This window comes from Paroedura picta, chromosome 9, assembly GCF_049243985.1.
Source record: "Paroedura picta isolate Pp20150507F chromosome 9, Ppicta_v3.0, whole genome shotgun sequence".
NCBI lineage: Eukaryota > Metazoa > Chordata > Lepidosauria > Squamata > Gekkonidae > Paroedura > Paroedura picta.
The window spans coordinates 63596112-63619716 of record NC_135377.1 but is presented as its reverse complement, the minus strand read 5'-3'; the positions used below and the strand labels follow the sequence as shown (position 1 = coordinate 63619716).

The 23605-nt window shown below is 45.2% G+C and overlaps 2 protein-coding genes across 3 annotated transcripts in view; one reads left to right on the top strand and one right to left on the bottom strand.

The window, feature by feature from the left end:
• SLC22A23 (solute carrier family 22 member 23) overlaps positions 1–15182 on the top strand; it is a 109783-nt gene extending 94601 nt beyond the window's left edge. For both annotated transcript variants that reach the window (XM_077353074.1, XM_077353075.1), the window contains 4 exons: positions 1065–1297; positions 3840–3872; positions 5361–5484; positions 8508–15182. In XM_077353074.1, the coding sequence (XP_077209189.1) occupies positions 1065–1297; positions 3840–3872; positions 5361–5484; positions 8508–8865 (748 nt within the window). In that variant the 3' untranslated portion in view covers positions 8866–15182. The remainder of the gene's footprint in view (positions 1–1064; positions 1298–3839; positions 3873–5360; positions 5485–8507) is intronic.
• Positions 15183–16535: 1353 nt separating this feature from the next.
• On the bottom strand, positions 16536–20779 carry PSMG4 (proteasome assembly chaperone 4). Its single transcript, XM_077353072.1, has 3 exons — positions 20521–20779; positions 16898–16973; positions 16536–16724 (listed from the first exon to the last, which is right to left on the bottom strand). The coding sequence occupies exons 1-3, from the start codon at positions 20719–20721 to the stop codon at positions 16603–16605; spliced, it is 399 nt and encodes a 132-aa protein (XP_077209187.1). The 5' UTR covers positions 20722–20779; the 3' UTR covers positions 16536–16602.
• Between the last annotated feature and the right edge of the window lie 2826 nt (positions 20780–23605).

Sequence of the window (23605 nt, the reverse complement as noted above, 5' to 3'; positions counted from 1 at the left end):
CTCAAGATTATAGTTCTGAATTCAACTTTGTTTAATGTGCATAACTTGTCCAGGTTACATAACTTTGATCTCTTTATTTCCAGACCTGTACAGCCTTGATTGACTGACCCAGCAGCTGAACTTTTCTAGGTTCTATACAGACATTCCCCACCAAAAAAATGACCTTATCCCATGTTTCATCAGTATTTGGTCGTTGTAATCCTCAGCTTTCCTTTCCCAGCTGTAGTTTGTTTGCACTGAGACAGCAGAATGGATGTTATATTGGAACGTAAGGAGATCTAAAGAGATCTTCCTTGCTCATGCATAGTCCAGAGAAAGTCAGCTAGTTACTTTATCCTTGCAGCAAACTTCTTTGACACAGCAAGCCAAATCAGCATGATGTAGTGGTGAAAGATCAGTGGACTCTAATCTGGGGAACTGGGCTTGATTCCCCACTCTTCCACATGCAACCAGCTGGGTGAGCTTGGGTCAGTCACAGTTCTCTTAGAGCTGTTCTGACTGAGCAGCATAATTCTTTTAGAGTTCTCTCAGCCCCCCCCCCCACACACACACACACACACTTCACAGGGTTTCTGTTGTGGGGGAGTGGAAGGAAAGGTTGTTTGCAACCTGCTTTTAGTGAAAGGCATGGTATAAAAAAACAGCTCTCCTCCCTACAGTAATGTCCAGAGTGATTCATCACTTGAACCCTTCCGATTACTTGGGGAAAATTCCTTTGTACCTTCATGCCAGGTATTTCCAGAAGCATCTTCCCTTGTTGCCATGAAAAATAGAGAACGTCCTGTGCCAGGCCATGCTGGGTACTGTGGCAGAGCAATGGGAGGTACTTCTTGGAAGTAGCCTGCCTAGCAACATTAAATTTGTAGACTGGTCGTAAAATGTAAACAAGGGGTAGCCACTAAGTGGAACTTTTTCTACCTCTTTTTTTCCTAAAATTGAACCTTTCAGGTCTGGCCTGAATCATTTTTGTTTGCTTGCATTACGGTTTTGTGTTCTGCTTCATTGTTCACTTGGCTTTTTGTTGACTGCCCTCCCTCCCCATTATCGCTCTTTCTCTACCACAGGCTGACCGGGTATGGGATACACCACTGCTTTGCTAAGAGCATGATGGGTCACGAAGTGCAACAGTCGCTCACTGACAACTTCTACGCAGACTACTATACCATGGCAGGGATCACCCTGGCATCCTGCTTGGCCATGTGCCCCGTGGTTGGATTCCTTGGACGAAGAGGGGGGCTCTTGCTGTTCATGATCCTCACAGCCCTGGCTTCGCTTCTACAACTAGGCCTTCTCAACTGTGAGTAGGGGCCTGCAATGGCTAGGGGCCTTGATGCTGTTCCATAGAGGACTGATCTTCCCAACAGCACCAAACCGCAGTTAGCTACAGAAGGGAAAAAACCTGGGGAGAAGCTATCAAAGAAGCTCCTCCCCCTAGTCCAGCAAAGGAAAACAGCTGCTAGCCAGTTACTCTGGGGGAGCAACAAGCATGATGTGGTCTCCTAAACCAGACTTTCGCTACCAGGGTTTTGTGAAATCCTGGGGTTTCTTAACAGCCCTGGAAGCGTTTACCAAATGGGTGGGAGTTAATTCATTTTTATATGTTATTTATTTATTTCTATTAGGTTTTAATGCCACCCTCCCATATGGCTAAGGGCAGTTTACATATAACATTTTGGGGTAATACATGGAACAACCTAAGCATAAAGCGTAGTCAGAAATAGCATCAACATTAATCCAACAGTGGTTTAAATTAACATAATATCAATGATTTTGATCAACAATAATATAATTGGAACGACAACTTAGATAAGAAACCCTGGAGAGGTCAGATTGGTATAGCCCAGGGACGAGGTTTCTGAGAGGTGGAACTGTAGATATTACTGGGTTGGTTAGTCTCAGGGGAATGCCTAGTAGTAGTAGTAGTAGTAGTAGTAGTAGTAGTAGTAGTAGTAGTAGTAGTAGGAAAACCAGGAAGGAGGAAGAAGAGGAAGAGAAGGAGGTTTTATTGTATTGGCCACAGTTCTTCTCAATGAAGTAAAAAGAAAGAAAGTACATAATTCACTAAAAAGATAATAACAGATGAAATTCCATTAACAGTTTAAGTTCAATATTTAGGATTAAAAAGTTTAGGATACCATTTTCTTTCCTGGGGTCATTATGGCTCTAATTTTCCTGGCTGCAAGGACATAAAAAGCCATTCCATTGGATATATATGGATCAATATCAGACAATAAAAATATCAGAATTAATTTAGAAACACATTTCCTTGGCTCAACGTATAGTGGGTATGTTAAGATGTAATGAGTGAGATCCTCAGTTTCCACATAGACATTGAGAACTTGGGGTACATGAGAATCAGCCAAATTGCAGCCACCTGTGTGGCATGGAAGTAATGTTAGCCAAATAAGGGTGTTCTTCTAGGGCAGCCTTTCTCAACTTTTTTACCATTGCGAAGCCCCTGAAACATTCTTCAGATTTCAAGAAACCCCAGAAGTGGTGTGATCGTACAGAATATGGTTGGAAAGTGTAGCTGTGGACACGCCCACTTGGGGCCCTTCCCACTCCCTCCAGGCCCATCACTGGCCCTTTGGGGGGTGCGGAGTGGGTTGACAGAACCATATATAGACATATCATCCAAAAACCTTTCATAAATTTTAAAAAATACATTAAAATAATTAAATAATTAACTCCCACCCATTCTGGAAACCCTTCCTGGGCCATCAAGAAACCCCCAGGGTTGCACAAAGCCCTGGTTGAGAAAGCTTGTTCTATGGTCTTTTGCAAAGGATTTAAACCATGGGACTGTCTTTGACTGAGATTATAAAGCTATCTATTGCAGCATCCATATGATAATCTGGTCACGGAGATGATGTCCAGTTCCACCACCTTTCAAGAGGCTAACTGGTACTGAACATCATGACTGAATTATATTTCACCTATGCTCAAAGCTAGATAAATAATCTACCTCACCATGTTGCTCTAAGGATAAAATGGAGAAAGGGGAGAATGTTATAAGCCCCTTCAGTAGCCTCATGGGGAGAGACACAAAGTAAAGAAATAAACATAGAAGAGCGACCTAGAAAAATTAGCATCCCACATGAGGCCCACCACTAGCTGGTGGATTCTGAGCCTTGAATCAGGTGGATCAATTTGTACAGTAAATAAAGAGTCTGCATCTTCCTCCCCCCCTCCCCCCCATTTCTGAATACCAGATTTTGTGCAAGCATGAACACCCCTTTCATTGTACATACTGATCATTTTATAAAAATACAAGGGCCCTAAGCAGTTTGTGGATATTTTCTTTTCAATCTGCTTGCTAAACTTCGTGTTTTGGCAAAGTTACCCTAGCTGAGGAATGCCTGAATAAAACAAAATAAATTAATACAAATGGAAAGAGTTTTGCTTTCTAACAAACCCCTGTTGGCTGGGCCCTCTGGGTATTGCAGCAAATCATGACTCTTTTTTTTTTTTACTCTCTCTTCGTTACCAACATAAAGGCCTTTGTTTTGTCTCTGCACTAATTCCAGCCCTAGAATGCTTCACCAGTGTATGTTTTATTGTTATCATCTCATTAGAATTCTATCCATCCATTGGGAATAAGGCAGGAAATTGCATGCCCCGTTAGGCAGATTGGAAACAGAAAAAAACTCTTTCCACCCTGCCGTGACATTGAAAGGAAAATGTTTTGGAAGGGGGAAAGAAGTCATTGTACAGTACCACTTAATTTTCTTTATCTTTAATTACTGATGCTTAATTGTAGCACTTCTCAGTCTATATTCTTAATTGTGCATTTGTTTCCTTTCTGCCATGTTTTCATCCGTCTGTGATGTGGCATCCAGTGATCGGGAAATATAGTCAACTTCCAGACTCAGGTACAGTGTTCAAAAATTATATATTATTCATTTAATAGGTTTGCTGATTGCTTTTGAGCTTTAAAAAAAATCACAGAATCATGCATTAACATCCTACTCTTTTAACTGCCAGCTTTGCCACCGGAAGCCATTAAACAATCAGAGAGACTGTCCTCCTGACTCGTCTAGACATTTTGACTTTATTTTCTCCTCCAAAATACTGAATTCAGGTGTAATCCTATAGCACTCTTACCTTTCCCTGCCGCACATAGAAATTAATGCTTCAGGCATTTCATAAAAACATAAAAGTTGGAAGGGACCGCCATGGTCATCTAGTCCAACCCCTTGCACAACGCAGGAAATCCACAACTACTTCCCCACACTGGCCCCAGTCCCATGCCCAGATGATGCTCCACGCAAAACCAGAATCCCAGGCCAGAATGGCCTGGAGGAAATTCGCCTCCTGACCCCAAAGTGGAGATTGGAATTTCCTAGAGCATGCAAGAAAGGACCACAAGAGCCAAGCACCAACACAATCTCTTCTGCCCACCCACTTACAATCTGCCTAAGTTCACAGAATCAGCATTTCTGGCAGATGGCCATCTAACCTCTGCTTAATAGCTAATATTTACATACCCAATACGGTCAGTCATCCGCATAGACATGATGCTCAAAATGGGGGGAGTAGGCTGTACAATATACTGAATATTATTGTTGATGTTTTGATTTAATTTGTATACTGCCCCTCCCCACATGGGCTCTGGAGGAGTGAAATGCACTCTTATCTCTCTCCTGCTCCTCATCATGCATAAGATCGGTGGCCCTTCTGGGCTTAGTCTCTTGAAACTCACCTGTCGTGAGGCATCCCTACTCCTTTGCAGCAGATGTGGAACCCTTGTGTCCCAGAGTCTTGTGCCGCTGGGCAAGAAACTCCTCACTGGCATTCAGTGCAGAGTGAATTTGGATCCCCAGCACAAAAGGAAACAGAGGCATGAACATACCTTCGCCTGGCTGTCAGCTAACGATGCCCCTTCATGTTCGTGGTGGTTTGAAAGCTCCTTTTTCATTAGAACATAGCATGTTCACTTTAGGCTGCAGCAAGAGACTGTGAAGGTGCTAGCCATGTGTCACTGGTGGATCCCGGCATTCATAGACAGCCTGGGCCATTGAGGATGCTGGCGGTGATGTGTAGAAGGCAGATTTTGCCCTCATTGTATTCAGGCCCCAAGCACAACCTTTTACTTTCTTCAGAGGACTGGTTTGTCACTTTTCATTTATGTGACCAAATCCGAGAGCTTTCAGGAATACCAGTGGGAAGGGGGGCTTTGGCTTCCTGTCCCAAGGGGCACCAGCTATGAAGACTTGTCCACTGTCCCCTGAAGAGTCCCTCTCTGCATTTAATCATCAGGGCAGTACCCACTCTCCTTTTATGTTTCTTAAGATAGAGTGTGCTATGATTCATATGTGTGCGTGGGTCTAGGATAAACCTTTATGCCTGTTCTCTAACAGGTATGAGTGACAGCGTCAAGGACAAATTCTCCACTGCGTTCTCCATCGTAGGCATGTTTTCGTCACATGCCGTTGGAAGTCTCAGCGTTTTCTTCTGTGCTGAAATCACACCGACAGTAATCAGGTAGGATCGATGGAAAGGTCCCTTTGGGATTCTGAGTAATTTTGAAGTCATTTGTTTTACACAAAGTGATCCACTGGTATTATAGCCTGCTAGGTGAGAACTAGGTTTCAGGAGAGATGGGGACTTAATTGTGCCCCATTCCACAAGTTCTGTTATTGCAACCACCACATTTCTTGATTTATGCCGTATAATATAACTAGGAATAAAGCCCATTGCAGCTGTAAGTACAGCGGCTGCTAGCATGGGGGGAGGTTGAATGTCCTGTTTTGAATTGTTGGTGTCTGTGAACTCGTGTGGTGTTTGAGGCAGAAGCTCCTACCCACCCTTGGACTCTTGAAGTCCCACCTCCAAACCTCAAGGAACATTCCTGACCCAGGGGTCACCAGCCTCCAGCAGAGGCCTGGAAAACCCCTGGAATAGGGAGTGATCTGCAGACTATAAATATCAGCTCCCCAGGGAAAATGATAATCCTTTGTCAAAACATTATTCATTGACTGTATTTGGTTATGACACAGTCTACTGATGTAACAGAATTGATTTTTGCTATATATTCCCTGTCATGTAAGAAGATCATAGTTTGACAAAGGGAGCTTGCACTCAAAAGCTCACGCCTTGAATAAATCTTTGTTGGTCTTAAAGGTGCTACTAGACTCTGATTTTATTGTGCTACTTCAGACCTACACGGCTACTCATTCGAATCTACTCCAAAATTGGTTCTTATGAAACAAAGCTGAGGAAAGCCTGCCCCCTAGTGTTAACCTGGATAAGTTCACAAGTCTGGGCATAGTGGTTTCCTTTCCAAGCTCTCTGGCGAATGGAAAGACAGCTTATAAACAGAGGTACTGTTAGGAAGGATGTGTGCAAGGGAGATTTTTACAATGCTGTTTGTCCCAGTTTCCACAGTGACATATTTTCCCCTTGTCAATCACTGATGTGGTTGTTGGCTTGTAATCTATGAATGAATCTACATTTAAAGAAGAAGAATAGGCTTTTTTTATACCCCATTTTTCTCCACTATAAGGAGTTCCAAAGTGGTTTACAATCACCTCCTCTTCCTCTCCCCACAGCAGATACCCTGTGAGGTAGGTTGGGCTGAGAGAGTTCTGAGAGAACTGTACCTGGCCCAAGGTTACCCTGCTGGCTGCATGTGGAGGAGTTCTCCAGATTTGAGGCCGCAACTCTTAACCACTATGCCATGCTGATTCTAAAATAAAGCAGGAATCTTTTAAACGTATGTCTCTCTTTTCTTAGTGGTTGGATTGTGCTCTGAAGAGGATAGTTTTCATTTGTACTAGTTGGATTGTCATAGATATTTTTGATTTTTTTTTTTTTGGTTTTATTCAATTGAGTGAGAAATTGGAGTTACAATTTGGACTGTTAGGATGTGGACGATTAAAAATCTGAATAAACACTTTATATATTGAGGTGAGCTCTAACTCTCCAAAACTTATGCTGCAATAAATTCTATTCATCTTTTATAGGGCCACTGAACTTGTTTCATTTTTCTGCAACATACTAATGCAGTTACTGCCCTGGAACTACCTATTGGGGCAGACTTGACTTAAAATTAGTTCCTTCAGAAGTGCAAATGGAGGAGAAGAGTTATCAAAAATGGCAATCCATGTTTGTATGATAATTTTTAATTAAAAATTATCATTCAGTGTTCTTTTTATTTGGCTAGATTAGGTATTAGGGAAAGTAGATTTTTTTTTCTCTATATCTGTTTTTGTGTTAAGATCTTATTAGAAATTAAAGAATTCAAAGGATTGTTATTAAATGATAAGCACATAGCAAACAATATTATAATGTACATTTTATTATATGCTGCATCATTTCTTTTTTTCTTTGTTGTAAATAACATATATTTAAAAGGGGGGAAGAAGGTTTGTGCCTCTGAAAACAGCCTCAGTTTTCTTCACAAGTCCCTCTAGTGGTGGCGGATCCCTTCCTCCTCTCCCCACCCTGCCACGTTCACGCAGAGGTATGAGTTGCCAGCTGCCCACAAGAGGTGTTCTTGTGGTATAGGCCCTTCTGTCTCTAAGAGTGAGCACCATTTATCATCCTGCTAGCCTGGATAACTGGGCAAGCCTGATCCCATCAGATCTCAAAAGCTAAGCAGGGCCTACCCTGGCTGGGATTTAGATGGGAGACCCCCAAGGATTTGGGTGATAGTGCCTCCAAGGAACGCCAGGGGTCATGACACGGAGGCAGGAAATTGCAAGCCACACCCAAATGTCCCTTATGTCAAGCAAAACCCGGATCTCCTGGCCACACTGAATACACCATCTGTAAACCACTCGGGGAGCAGGATACATAATTGGTTAAGTGGGCGGGCCAAGTCCAGGATACAGCCAAGGGGCCACTCAGAAGGTGCACAGTGCCTTCCAATTGGCCCATTGGCCCCTCACCCGGACTGACAAGAATTCTGGCCAGTCAGGTGAGGCGCTAATCGGAAGGCGCTTCGCCCATTACCTGACTGCCTGGAATTTGCCGTGGACCGGGGACTCTGCAGGTAGTCAGCCAGCTGGGGGGGGGGCTTGCTCCGAGGCCCGCAGGGAAGCATGGGAATTGGCAGGGAGGGGTGCGGCCGGAGAGTGCCCCGGCCCTTCAAAGCCTGTCCTTACATGCGGGCTTTGAAGCCTAGTATGATTAATAAATCAATAAATAATCCTGCTAGGTGGTGCGGGAGACCAGTTCAAGGAGAAGTCTGTGTATTTATTCAAGAGCTTTCCACATGCCTATTGAAGATAGCAAAAGCAGTTCTGATTCCTGGGGCTTTAATTTCCAATTCTGATTTCTGAACCTACAGCATAAGTGTGCATCCAAAGCTCTCCCTTGAAGTTCCAACTGTACTATCTGCAGCAAAAGTTAAAGAGTTTGGCTAGGGAGCCTCAGTGTATTGAAACTGTATTACAAATAAATCTGGGGGGCAGGGGGGGATCTCTGCATATGTTACGTATAATTATTAATGCATGCTGATCAAGTGATTACCAGTCATTGTCAAGAACCCTTCTTTCCCGCAGGGGGGGCGGGCTTGGTCTGGTCCAAGCTAGCGCAGGCTTCGGTATGCTGACCGCCCCCATCATGGAGCTCCATAACCAGAAAGGCTACTTCCTCCACCACGTGATCTTTGCCTGCTGTACGCTCATTTGCATCATCTGCATCCTCCTTTTGCCCGAGAGCAAAAACCAGAACCTGCCAGAGAACATTCCAGACGGCGAACATTACACCCGGCAGCCCCTCCTGCCACACAAGAAGGGGGAGCAGCCGTTGCTGCTGACGAACTCTGAGCTTAAGCACTACTCCGGCCTCCACGATTCGGCAGCCGTGAGCGACGGGCTGACCGAGAATGTCACCGCCAATGGGATGAAGGCGATGTAGCCGGCTGGAGGAGGAGCATCTTTGTGGCCTGGGAAGGGCTTTTCCACACAAGGTTTACAGACCAGTGAAAGAAGGGATGGATACACAGGGGAAACGGACACTGCTGCTAACACCACTTATTGTAGGAAGGGTTGATTTGGGGGCAAATGGCTTTGGAAACAGTTATGGGGGGGCAAACAGATCCTCGGAGCAAACTGGCTGGAGAGAACCGCCCATTGGAACTTTTTTTTCCTACCATGAATTGTTTCTATTTATTTTGATGAATTTTTCCCCCTCAAGAAGCACTTTATACCCTTTTCCGCCAGTTGACCACAAACATAAAGCCATGTTGTTCTTAAGAAGCGCAGCCATTCCAAGAAAGAAATCATGGGTTGTTGGGTTATTTTTTTTTAATTATTATTCTCTGTGTTTTGTTAGAGGAATCAGACCTCTGATGGTGTGACAATGAACTCACTGACTGATATTTTAGGTTTGATGCATTTTCTTTGTCTCTCCAGATAATCGGAAATCCCACCTCCACCTCTCCCCAGGTAAACCTACAGAATGTGTGCATACAAAGCTCTAACGGCACGATAGGCAGCAAAAGTTAAAGAGTTCGGCCAGTGAGCCCCAGTGTATTTTTTTAACAATCTTTTCAAAATTAAAGCTAGAGATGTCCTGGCATTGCAATTCAAAGTCAAAAACAAGCCACTACACAAGCGAGCTAGGTTTTTTCCAACTTGGATTAGACATGTGGATTTAAATGAGGAATGTGTTTCTGTATTGAGAGTTCTCACAAGCACTGAGTGACAATTTTAAATATAAGCAATTTCAAAAGCATTGCTCGGTAGGAAAGTCAAGGCTTTACCAAGAGCAGTTTTAATCTAACCAGAGGCCTAGGAACTGATAATGGTAACATCTTTGTAGGAGAATGTTTCCAAATTGAGAGGGGGACATGAAGGCTCAAGGGATTTGGGATAGAAAAAGATTTGTTCCTAAAAGCAGCTATTCTGGAATTCTGATTACTTTTTCATTGTCGTAGCTCACCGTCCCGAAGACTGGTCAGTTCTAATGGGTAGAATATTGACATGAATTAACCCCACAACAATGGAATGCCTAAGATTAGGGGAAGAGAGGAGGAGACACAGAGTACGAAAAAGAGGTCTTGTTATGTTTTTGTAAGAGGACAGTGGCCTCCCCATGACATTGGCATGCAATTATCGGACCGTTGTTCACGGGTAATTGGAGCTGCCACCTCCAGTTTGAAAACCCATAAGAAATAGCCACCATAAGTGCACCAAACAAAATCCCAAGTGCTCTTGTAAGATTTCCTCTGTTCCCTCGATATATAAATCAGTCCCATTGTTTCAGTTGGCTGTCAGTGGAGGCCAACAACCTTGACCCTTAAAGATGCTTGGAAGTAAGTTTCACTGAAATCCTGTCCTTAAGACTGGCATATCAGTGAGTAAAAACCATTTACTCCTCCCTTCCCTAAAAGGTCAGCAACAAATCCATGCCAGCCATTTCAACTCTTGTTCCAAAACAAGCACTGGCTATCTTCCACGTTCAGTTCGTAATGCCAGAACTAACTTAACACGAGGACCTTCTAACCTGGTTGCAGATTTGCATCTAGTTAACTGTCCCACTTCCCATCCCCTGCACTCAAGATCATGCGTTCATGATTGCCCAGTGGTACAGCCATTTAAGTGGAACACAACAGTCAGATGTGTGGTGATGTGTATGGCCATCCATTTAGCCATCACGTTGTTTGGTGTACATCATGGGCAAAGGAAAGGGCTTTTTTTTGCACTTTCCTCCCGGCTGCATCCCTTCTTTGCTCTCTCTATGTTGTCTGTCGACTGACGTACCTGTATTCCTACTTGCTTCTTCTGTCAGGCTGCCTTTTTGCATCCCGATGACCGGCACAGAGTCGACAGTGTCGCTTGGCATCTAGCAAACAGAGCAGCCTTTGACACTGGCTGACTGGGCAAAACTGGGCCCGCATAAGCAGAAGAGCATTTATGTACTTGAGCAGAATAATAATGTTGTAAAGCTGCTAATTTTCATACCAAGAGTGAGACGTTTGGGGGAATGTTTCTTAAATCTTACTAAGAAAAACAAAAACCCTGGATTGGCCTTTGGTCAATGGATTTGTTATTCCCCTCAGTGGGACTCGCTGAATCAGTGTGAGCCCAGTCCATCTTGACGCTCTCCAATTGACCATCTGGCTCTTCACATCCGGGTGATCACCTTATATTTGCATTGGGGGGAGGGGAACAAGGCCTTTTGAAATTGTGCAGTATTCATGTGCCAAATTTGTGTAATGCCTATTGCCTTTTTATATAATGCTTGTTACAGCTCCGTATCAGGAACAGCAGTGACATCTATGAAGTATACATTTCATTTAATTTTAAATGGACTAGGGCCTTTTTTGGTGGGGGGGGAATCAGAGAGCAAGAAGAGACTTCTTTATGGTCATGCACTGGCTCCAAGCTAACACACCGCACTTTTTGCAATCCATGTTATATAGATGAGCTTTTAATTCCCTCATCTCTGTTCAGATATTCATAAGATAGCGTTCAAGTCACGCTGAACACTCACCAGCCTATGGAATTGATTGCGTTTTAACTCAGTTAAGTCCCCATTGTTTTTGTATCTGACACCTGCTGTGCTTTCGTGTTCCCTATTCTGGTACAATGCTCCTAAACTTTACAAACAGGCACGGAAGAGAAAGAGCGAGAGAATCTCAGCAGCTGCAAGTTCATGGGAGCACATCCTCCTCTGTATTGTTTTTTTTTTTAATCAGAAATGTGAGTTGCCCCCAACATCCCTTGTATTCTGCAGGATTCAAAAGCATAATGTTGTTTCCCTTCCCAGTATTGTGTTTGCTGATGAGAGTGAAACACTGAATGCATGATGCTGCCTTATACCGAGTCAGACTACTTGTTGATGAGTGTCAGTATTTTTGACTGGCAGCGGCTCTCCAGCCTCTCAGATTGAGGGCTTTCACATCGCCTGTTACCTGCTCCTTTTAAATGCATCCACCAGGGATTGAACTTGGGGCCTTCTGCATGCCAAGCAGAGGCTCTACCACTGAGCCATGACCCTATCCACTATTTCAATAGTTGTCTAGTACTTCTTGTTGTATAACTGGTTTAGGTATTTTAGAAAAGCAGATCCACCCCAGCAAGCAAACACAGACAGATGTACTGTACTGCAGACCTGGGCAGCTTGCATTCACCAATCCTAGAGTGCAGCCTGCCAGTTGCTTATCAGCCTTCCTGCTTGTACAATCCCTGTTGGGGGGGTTCTGTTCCTAGCGGGTCATCATACATAGCTGTTGAGCTGCATTTGGCATGGTAAGTACCAGGATCCATGTATGCTCATACAGCATCCTGACAATATTGTCCATTTCACTATGAATAAGGTTTCTCAGCCAATTTGTCGAGTTCAGAGCTCTTCAATCATGCAAATCTCATATTAAGATAGCTCTGGCAGACTGATAGCCTTCTATTTCCTTTGCAGCATGTCACCTTCATATAGCAAATTATCAACAGTTGGATTGTATCTTTGGTTTTTGTATCTCTGGGCAATCTGCAAGTATTGCTAACTCCTAATAGGCCCATGGGCTGTGGCCTGGATGGATGCTGGGTGTCCAAGAAATGCTCAAGACCTGGGTGCATTACTCTGTCCTGGGTTTCTGGTCTAAATGTACCTGCAGAAAGGAGCAAATGAAACAAGCAGGTAGTAAAGAGAAGCAATATTTGTCAGAACGTTGAAGGGACATGATTGGCCACGTTGTGCAGAGCCACTGAATGGAAGAATGGAAACTGAAGAAAACAAACTAAATGCCCCTACAAAAAGTTTAAAATGGAACGCAAAATTCCCTATTTACCGTCACAAGTAAATTTTCTACTACAGTGCAAGAAGACAGACTCAGCTGCTCTGTTTCTGGAAGGAGAAGTTGCATGTGTCCATTTTGGAAACATTCCCCTGAAGAAGTTCAAGCCCCTTAAAACTTGTTGGGATTTTTGCAGCATACTGTTGCCCAAAAAAGAGAATCACACCTTTCTTCATTTTCATCTTCTTCCTTTTCCTTTCTTTCTTTTTTTTTTACTTTGACTTTTTCTGTGATGTACACATCCATCCTGCTTTGGTTTCTGATATGGAGATTTTTGTTGTGCCTAAAAAACCCCCTGCAAAAACCCTTTTCGTTGTCCAGAAACAACAGTGGGACCAAAAAAATGAGTGCATACATCACAGCCATGGTTTCCAGCTGACTTCCAGGAGTGAAAAGACTGGGGAGGAGGAAACTGTGGGTATGCCACAAGTCATGTGCTCAGTTTTGCCAGATTGGTTTCTTACATGAAGAAGAAGAGTTGGTTCTAATATGCTGCTTTTCCCTAGCCAAAGCAGTCTCAAAGCGGCTTACAGTTGCCTTCCCTTTCCTCTCCCCACAACAGACACTCTGTGAGGGGGGTGAGGCTGAGAGAGCCCTGATATCACTGCTCGGTCAGAACAGCTTTATCAGCCCAAGGTCACCCAGCTGGCTGCATGTGGGGGAGCACAGAATCAAACCTGGCTCGCCAGATTAGAAGTCCACACTCCTAACCACTACACCAAACTGGCTCCCATGCAATCCCATGCCATCCCCAGCCAATCCCATGCCATCCTAAATGGGCATGCATGTGACAGAATGTCCAAAGCCAGCCATTTGTGAGAACATCGTAACTAGGCTGGCTTGACATAGACTGACTCAGGACCATGAAAATTACAGGCTGAGGAAATGGGGAATTGCCTTGGGCACTTGCTCATTGCCAGCCTGTCGTGTAGCCAAGAGATCCAAGGATTGTCAGGCAGCCAGGCAAGGGACATTTAGAGGTGGATTGCCATTGCCTGCCTCCGTGTCATGACTCCTAGTGTTCCTTGGAGGAACCAACTCCCAAACCCCTGGAAGTCTCCCAGGGTTGCTGCCAGGTGAACTCTCAAGGCGGGTGGCCTATAACACTTGGCTGACTTCCTGTCAATCTATGCCAAGAGCTGAGGGGCAAACGACACAGCGGAGTACCCACAGGTTCAGCCCACACCACTTGACAGCAAAATTCGACTGTTTAAAACACTGAATGCATGAAACTGGCCAAATGGTGGCTCTCCAGTTATCCATGGATTACAATCCAGATGTCCATGGACTACAGTGCTGGCAGGGGCTCATGGGGATTGTAGTCCATGGACATCTGGAATGCCATAGTCTGGTCACCCCTGTGAAAAAATGCCATGAGGGATCTTGTTAGTGGTGGGGGAGGCAATTTTGTCGTTCTCCCCCCGCCCTGCACTTTTTCAGTTGCCATAACAACCTATTTCTGTGCTTGAAAAGACAGGGGGGGGAGGGCAAGGTCACATGGCTTCCCCTCACCAATAGTCTTATGTAAAATTGAATCGACCATGACCATCAATCGTAACATGCAGACTGGCTCTAAGACAGCCAATAATTCTGGCCAGGGAATGTTAAATCAGCCCTAGGGCTGAACAAATTAGGAGATATTAACGCCATTAAATATAATTAACAGTCAAGTCCATTCTAACAGCCGATGCACCATTCATTTATGTTTCTTTTTCTGTAAGCCAAGGGCCATGAATTTGTGTTGCTGGCTTCTTTTTTTCATTTGTGTTTTGATTTTCCTGTTCTTAAGCAGCATGGAAGCTGAACAAAGTTCAGTTTTCAAAGATGTTTTCTGCCTATAATTTCTGCTACTAAAATACAATTAAGAAGAAACACCATTTGATTGAAGCTTGGGAGAAGTATTTTCATTGGGTTACTGCTGGGTACTTTGAAAAGAATGGTACGGTTTATATTGCCACTTTCTAAAGCCAAACAACAACAACAAAAATCACTAAACTCAGAATCAGAAGTGCCATTAAACGAATTCTGAAGGTCCTGTCAAGTTTTATCTGTCGCTGGCACAGAAAGACAACCACTAAAGCGTGTCCAGCTTTTTCATAATTGAAGAAAAAAATAAAACCTCATTTTTAAATGTATTGTGTGAAAAACATTTTTGGGAACGGAGTAGTGTGCTTTGTCTGTAGCGGGTGAGACACCCACCCCCCCACCCCCGGTTTCTGATGAAGTTTTATTGACTAATCGTTGTTACTGTATGGTTTTTGATCATGAGTAGTTTGGTGCTTCTCCATAGCACAAGCTTAAAAAAAAATAAAATCAACTACTGAAGAACAGTCTTTAAAAAGCTAAATGTCTTGCATGATGTTACATCTGTTGTACCTACTGAACAACTTTGTATGTAAATGTACAGGAATAAAAAAGGCATTGCCCCATTAGTGTACCAGCCTTGTGTGTTTCTCTCTTGCCTCTGCTAGGCAGGCTGTTTCGAATCATGGGGACTCACTAGCTAAGTATTGTTACTTCGACCACAAGCAGCTCTCTGGGGTCTCAAGCAAAGAAAGGTCTTTGCTGTTCTACCCTGCCTGGGATCCTAGGTTTGCACTCTTGCTTTATATATTGAAAACACACTGTTGTACTGTAAAGAAAAAAAGACTAGGAGCTTAGAGCAGGGGGGAATCATTTAATCCTTGGTTGAAGAAATAATTCACACTGATGTGTCCAAGCACACAAAAAACACAAGGCTATGTCAGCCCTTGTTTAGCCAGTCTTACTTGGTGGTATAACACCTACCACTTGCTTCATAAGAGGTCTGTCTCACCTTACATCTATTGGGTCATCCTATTAAAGACCCCTAGACTATAGTCTGGTTCCGGGTGAACTGCAGGCATTCAAAAACCAGTACTGTTGATGGGGATGTTATTTTAAACAGTTGATTAATTTTAAATCTAGTTTAAATTCATTGTTTTCACTCTATCATCTGATGTATCAATGGGATGCTGTGCAGGGCCCTGAGCTTGCTGGGAGGGTGGTATAAAAATCAAATAAATAAATTACATAATGGAAACCTCATGCTTACTAGGAGGCACCAAATTCTACTACCCAGTTGTTGTTTGACAAGAGAGGACAAGAGAGCAAAAATTGTTCCACTGAATGTCTAGTTGTGAAACAGATTAAGAAGAGTTGGTTTTTATACTCCGCTTTTCACTACCCAAAGGAGTCTCAAAACAGCTTGCAATTGCCTTCCCTTCCTCTTCTCACAACAACCCTGTGAGGTAGGTAGGGCTGAGAGAGTTCTAAGAGCTGGCTCCATGTGGAAAAGCGTGAATCAAACCCAGTTCTCCAGATTAGAGTCCTCAGCTGTTAACCACTGCACCACATGGGCTTTTCAAGCAATGCTACATGTATCATATTGTCCCATCCAAATATGTTTGTGTTGGTTTACTGATATTAGAACAGCTTAAATGAAATTGTGAACAGTTTTGTTAACATTTTGATGTGGTTAAAACTGGAATGGTGACCTTGGTGACTGGTCCAAGGTCACCCAGCAGGCTTCATATGGAGGAGTGGCAAATCAAACCCAGTTCTCCAGATTAGATAGAGGCTGCCACACTCAACCACTACACCAAGCTGGCTCTCATCAAGTCTGCAATACGAGTTTTCTAATTGTGTGTGATACACCTTACTTCCTCTGGGTGGCAATCTCAGGCAACTTTTGCTTCCTTTTGGAACCTTAGTCATTGGGGAGGGGGTGTCGGAGAGTAAGATATATTTTTCAGAAAAGAAAAGTCACTCATGACAGAAAAACATCAATTTTTTATTTTCTAAAAATACAACACAGCCATGCCTACAGTGGTTCCACGCTAAAACTTCTCTGGAAAAGCTGTCATTTCCTCCTTGATTCGGTTTTCTACAAGCAGTATGAAGCTGCTGTCAGTGTTTTTAATATTATAGCTGACAAAAATCTGTTTTTTAGTCTTGCTGGCTAGAAAATAGAAAAAAGAAAATATGTCCATCACTAGGAGAAATGTGACCAAAAGTAAATATTCAACTCACAGCAGGAATTTCAAATACATTCCTGGTCTACAAAAACGAACAGAAACGGATTTCTAAAAAGAGGCGTTATTAAAAACAATAAAAGCAAACCTGCCTACATACCTAATCTTTGGGCTAAAGAGTTTGAGGTGCTGTCAGAGGGATCACCAAGGAGCAATGCAGATGCCGGAATGGAGTCCTGGGAACAAAGAAAAGTCTGGTGAATTTTCCTTCCCTTGTATTCTGCTAAAAGTAAACTTTCAAGTTACTCTCAAGTTTGAGTCCAGTGGCACCTTTAAAACGAACAAAGCTTTATCCAAAGTATGAGCTTTTGTGTGCATGAACTAGACCCCCAATGAAACTTTATTAGTCTTAAAGGTGCCACTGGACTCAAACTTTGTTCGGCTGCTTCAGACCAAATCAGCTACCCCACCTGAATCTATCCCACATTCCATGACGCTATCAAAAAGGGGGGAATATTCCAAGACCCTGAAAGCAGACTTCACAACTATCTATCTGCCATTACCTCTGGTTATTTATTTATCATGTGGCACGTGTGTTATGTAGACAGCATTGTCTGGCAGCCAAACGAGACGGTTTGCCATTGCCTGCCCTTGCATCATGGTCCTGGTATTCCTTGGAGTTCGCCCTTCCAAGTGCCAGCAAGGCCAACCCTGCTTAGCTTCCGAGATCTGATGGGATCCAGCTTCCCTGGGCTACCCAAGGTGGGATTGCTTCCTGAGCTACTACACAATGAATGCATGACATTCCTTCCTGGGATGCTGAGGGCAGCCTTCACTCCCACACTGATGATTCCAGATGATGATTCCAGATTATTCAGGCAGCGTTAGCAGCAAAATAATTTTTTAATGGCTCTGGCCTTTTATAGCCACAGTTTCCAATCTTATGCAATCTTATGAATGTTGAAATTTCCCGAGCAAAGATGTCTTCTGTTGGTCCTATCACTCACCAGAGAAGGGTTCCTGAAATCTCACTTGTTATCCAGACCTAGAAGGGCCAGACTAGCCCACCTTTATTAGATTGTGGAAGCTAAGCAGGGTCAATCCTGGTAAGCAGATAGATGGGAGACCGCTAAGAAGTCTAGAATTGCTACTCTGAGGTCAGCAATGGCAAACTCCCTCTGTTTGTCTCATGCACTTGAAAGCTCACACCTTGACTAAATCTTTGTTGGTCTTAAAGGTGCCACTGGACTCTGATTTTGTTTTGTTGTGCTGCTTCAGACCAACACGGCTACCCACTTGAATCTATCTTTTTGAAAACCCACAGAGTATTCATACATTGGCTACAATTTGATGGCACTTTCTAACACCCAAATGAATAACTTCCTCAAATTATTGATAAGTCTGTTCAGTGTTTGTTTAGGTGATTGTTGCACAAAGAATCAAAACAAGATTCCAGGCATACCTTAAGAATGACCAAGATTTATTCCAGCATCTGATGAAGTGAAGCCCAATTGCCAAAAGTTTAGGTGGAGATCGACCTGGTTAGACTTTACAGGGCTGCTAAAATCCTGTTTTATTTTTTTTCTGGAAACTTAAGGCACTGCTCCCAACAATGCTTACAGCAAGAACCCAGTCATTAGGCTGGGAGAGCCCAACACAGTATTATTGCTCAACCATGTGGACGTCAGCCTGCTCAGTGCCATGGATGGAAACCCACTGGCACGACCAGGGAAATATGGATGCAAATCATGGAAACATACATACTTTAAGACAACAGTGGTGCAGGCCAGTTCAGACATTTAGTGCTTGGGAAGATTTTGCACAGTGACGCAGCAAGTGCAATAATATTCTCTCCTGATGCAAATGTTCAAGAGCATAGGTCTTCCCCATCCCCTTGGGAGGGATGCTTTTCTGGCACAGAAGGGAAAGTTTCCTCCATTCTACCACCATACAAAGGCTTTGCCGGGCTAGTAAATGCGTGAATCAGGCCACAGACAAAAGCATCTGGCTTTGAAAAGCAATTATTTGCCTGCTTTTCAACAGCAACCCAAGAGGACAATGATTCCTTGTGTTGCTACTTCAGAAAAGGAGTGAGAGAAACCAATGCTGAAGAACTGTGGAACCGTTTTGATGGAGAGCAGACAGGAGGAGACTACTCTTAGTCCTGATCTGACACATTTTGAACAGAAGATAAGAACTGGATGGGTGTACCATGCTTTTCACTACATGAAGGAGTCTCAAAGTAGCTTACAATCACCTGCCCTTTCTCTGCCCAAAACAGACACCGCATGAGGTAGGTGAGGCTGAGAGAGCTCTGAGAGAACTGTAACTTGGTCAAGGACACCTGCATGTGGAGGAGGAATGGGGAATCAAACCCAGTTCTCCAGATTAGAGGCTGCCACTCTTAAACACTACACCACGTTGGTTCTCAACAGGGATCCACTCCCTTCTATGCTTTGTACGGCACATGGCTAGGAAATGCAGGAATATTTGTTTCATCCTTGCTGTTCAGAAAGCATAGCGGCATGCGGAGGCCAGAAGGAAGATTCACTACAGAGAGCTGAAGGAAAAGGAGAGGCAAATGCATGCTGACAGCTGAATCTAAAATGAGAGGCCTCTTCCAGAACTATGCAAGCAATACCCTTCATAATCCAGCCAGTTCTGCTTACATCTCAGTGATTCAGGAAATCAACCTTTCAGATCCATGAAGGAGCCTGGCCACAGTCCTACAGAAAGCAAGAGCCCTGGAAACACTGAGTCCACCTGTCTAAAGTCTCTGTTTAAGAGAAATGTTGGGGAAAGCTGTGAGCTTAGAAGTAATAATTCCAGAGAAGTAGCCATGGTAGTCTGTTGCAGGGAAGAAGAAAAAAACACAAACAGGAGTCTTGTGGCACCTGGAACTCAGAGCTGGAAACCCTACCCACGTCAGAAATGGGCTTGGGTACAGGGATGCTTATGTAGAAATAATACCCCACTGGTCTTTCATTTGAAGGAGAAGGAGACTTGGTTCTTACATGCTGCTTTTCTCTGCCAGAAAGAGCCTCAAAGTGGCTTACAATCGCCTTCCCTTTCCTCTCTCCAAAACAGACATCCTGTGAGCCGGATAGAGCCCTAATATTACTGCTTGGTCAGAACAACACTAATCAGTGCTGTGACTAGCCCAAGGTCACCCAGCTGGCTGCATGTGGGGGAGTGGGGAATCAAACCTGGCTCGCCTGATTAGAAATCCCCACTCCTAACCACTAACCAATCGCCCTGTTTATCTTTACTAGAAAGCAAACACTAGAGGGATGCCAATCCCCAGGTGAGACCTTGCAGATCCCTCGGAATTACAGCTCATCTTCAGGCGCTCATCTTCATCCCCTGGAGAAAAGGGCTGCTTTGGAGGGCGGAGTCCATGGCACAATACCACACTGAGGTCCTTGCTAGGGATGCCAGCCTCCAGGTGGGCCCTGGGGATCCCCGGGAGCTCTAGCTCATCTCCAGGCGACAGAGACCAGCTCCCCTGGAGGAAAGGGCTGCTTTGAAGGGTGGACTTCCTGGCATTAATCTCCACTCCGCCCCAAATCCCCTCCCGGCGCCACCCCCAAAGTCCCCAGACATCTCCCAGCCCAGCGCTGGCGCCCGCAACCCGTGAGCCCACTCCAGCCGGCTTCTCAGTGAACCTGGCCCGATCCGGCCGCGCCTGGCTTTCCTGCGAGCCATTTCATTCCCTGCGCGGGCTGCCGTTCCTCCGACTGGCTCGCTTTCCTCTCCCTGTCCCCGGCCGGCGGGGGGACTTACGCGGGGGGTGCACATGGCCACGGCCAAGTTGCGGAGCTGGGGGGCCTCCCCGACCCACAGGAAGAGCGAGCCCTGCAGGCGCATGGCGTGGAAGTGCACCAGCTGCTCGGCCAGCCGCCCGCAGAAAGGGTGCAGCGAGATCCCGCCGTCCGCCTCCCCGCAGCCCGAGCCCGGCTGCGGCGCTGCCGTCTCGCCCTCCATTGCCCTCGAGAGCCGCGGCCAGGGAAAAGCAAGCGAGGCCCGACAACCTCGAGCGCGCGCCCGCGCGCCCGCGCGCCTGCTTTTCACTTTCAGTTTGGGGAGCGGCGGGAGCGCGCAAAGATGGCGAGTTCCTCGGGGGTTGTGCTGCTTTCTTCCGTTTGGGGATGGAGCGCCGGGTGAGGAAGGATTTCAGTGGGGTAGAAAGCCACAGAGTCCACTCTGCAAAGCACCCATTTTCTCCCGGGTAACTGATCTAGTCTGCAGAGGAGCTGCAATTCTGGGAGATCTCCAGGTCCCACCTGGAGGCTGGTATCCCTATCAAGGGGTGGAAGATCAAATCGCTTGGAGAAAATGGCCACACTGAAAGATGGTCTGTAGTACAGCAATGGATCCCGTGAATCCTTCCCCTTCTCTGGCTCCAACCCCAAAAGCTACTGGTATTTCCCAACCCTGAGCTGGCAACCCTAGTGGTCAATATGGCTGTGCCTTTAAAGCAATTCAAGCAAGAACTTTACACAATCCTGACTGAAAGCCTCAACAGGTTTTTCCAGAACAAAGATTTCTGGTGGGAAGTCTCTGTTTCCCAAGAATGTGCGAAACTATGTCCCAAAACATCTGCCTAGTGTAAACAGTTTCCCAGGCTCATACATGTTGGAATATGTAAAATCTGCATTGTGCATGACTGATCCAAATATAAAGACTGTCCTGCAGAGGATGTTGAACAAGCTTAGTGAAAATAAGAACTTCCTGGCATTTTTCTAATATAATATAGCGTCCTGTTTGGCTCAATTGGAGACTTCCTGCTCCTTTGAGCACACTTCCTCTCTGCTTGCCTCCACAACATTCCGAACAGTCAGAATGACTGCAGACAACAATATATAGTTGTTTCTCTTCACAATAAAATTATTTTGTTCCTTTAAGCAGCCTGGTGCTGTCCAGTCTCTGCAAATTTAAATTCTGCCAAAATAGAGGACTCCCAGGTGTGCATATGTGTATGGGGGGGGGGGGGGAGGTGATACTGACGGAGAGATTTTCACTGTTAAGAGAGAAGAAACGTGTTTTGGATGGAAGGACCAGTATGCCCATCAAGTGCATCTTAATCAAATTGAGTAAATGTTAATAATGGTTCAGGAAAGGTGAATGCTTTGATGTATGTTCATCCAAGTGTTAGCCGGTGTAGTCTAGATATTAGAACAGGGGTCTCCAACCAGGTGCTCTGGGGGTCCGCAGGAGTTCCAGAGGGGGCCCGCAGCCTTTCTCTTCCTGGACTTGATCACAAGGTAGGGCACTGGCTGCTTCCAGCTGGAGGGCTGGGCAGGTAGGCCATAGGGGTAAAAATCAAAGAGTGGGATTTGGTTGTGGCATGGCATGGTGCGTCCAGCCTGTCCTCTCAGCCCTGCCCTTTCTGGCAAAGCCACCGTAGTGGTAGTAATGGTGGGGGAAGGGAGTGAAAGAAGGATGAAGGGTGTGGCTGATTATGCCACTTCTGGGGGTGTGGCAGGGAGGCATGGCCAGCTGGCATCACTTGCAGGGCTCCTCGCAGCCTGGAAGAATTATTTCAGGGGCTCCTCCATGGTTAAAAGGTAGGAAAAGGCTGAATTAGAGGGTCAGAATAAGTTCTAGGGGAGTCTGGTTCAAATTCCCATTCTGCCATGAACGTTTGTTGAACAGCATTAGGTTAGTCTCACTCACTGACCTACTTCACAGGGCTGTTGTAAAGATAAAATGCAGAATGGAAGAGTGCAGTTGCAAGCCATTGGGGAACAAAGTGGGGCTCCTATGCAAGTAAAGCAAATGATAAAAAGGTAATGGTATCCCCTGTGCAAGCACCGAGTCATGTCTGACCCTTGGGGTGACGCCCTCTAGCGTTTTCATGGCAGACTCAATACGGGGTGGTTTGCCAGTGCCTTCCCCAGTCATTACCGTTTACCCCCCAGCAAGCTGGATACTCATTTTACCGACCTCGGAAGGATGGAAGGCTGAGTCAACCTTGAGCCGGCTGCTGGGATTGAACTCCCAGCCTCGTGGGCAAAGCTTTCAGATGGCTGCCTTACCACTCTGCGCCACAAAAGGCTCTACAAGCAAATGATATGAAGTTAATAAAGTGAGCGTGTAGGTCACGTAAGTGAAGGCAATAAAACTGTGATCTGGGCTGCCAATTTTGGAATTGATCCTAGGGCTCTCCATCCAGTACCCCTTTGATTTGGCGCAGTACCCAGTTGATCATGTTGCTGTTTGTGACATGAAAAGCATCATCTGTGATGTTCTGCAGCATCTCAGATCTTCTGTTAGAGGCAGCCCGTAAAACAATTTCCTTCTGGCTGGCTGGCAATCCAGAATGTTATTCTCTATCTAGCAAGAAAGGCCATTGCAAGCAGGAGTGCAATGGGCGCTAGTACCCAGGGGTTACCAGGAGGTGCAGATATCTTTCTGTGTGTGTCTCTCTCCCTCTCGCTGCGTGTCTCGGTGTGCCTAGTATAGCAGGTAATAGCAAATAATCAGGGCTGGTTTGTAGGAGGGAAGGAGGGCTGGTGTGCAGTTTGGGGCAACTCACTCTGTCTCTCTCCCTCCGTCACAGCAGGGGTGGCTCTCTGTGTATCTCTGTGAGCAGCTTGGGGCTGCTCTCTTTGTGTCTTTCTCTGCCTTTCTCACAGCTGGAGCAATAGGAGGGAATGAGGGCTCATGTTCGGTCTGGCAGGGCTCTATGTGTCTCTCTCTCTGTCTCTGGCGCGTCCGAGAGAAACATGGCTAGCATCCAGGAAGGGAGGGTGGGAGCTGTAGGGGCAGGACTGGACACGTTCCACCCTCCAGGCTGTTTCACAAATATATAGAGGAACCATGGATGGATGGATGGGTAAGGATGAGCATGCAGGTAAATCTGGAG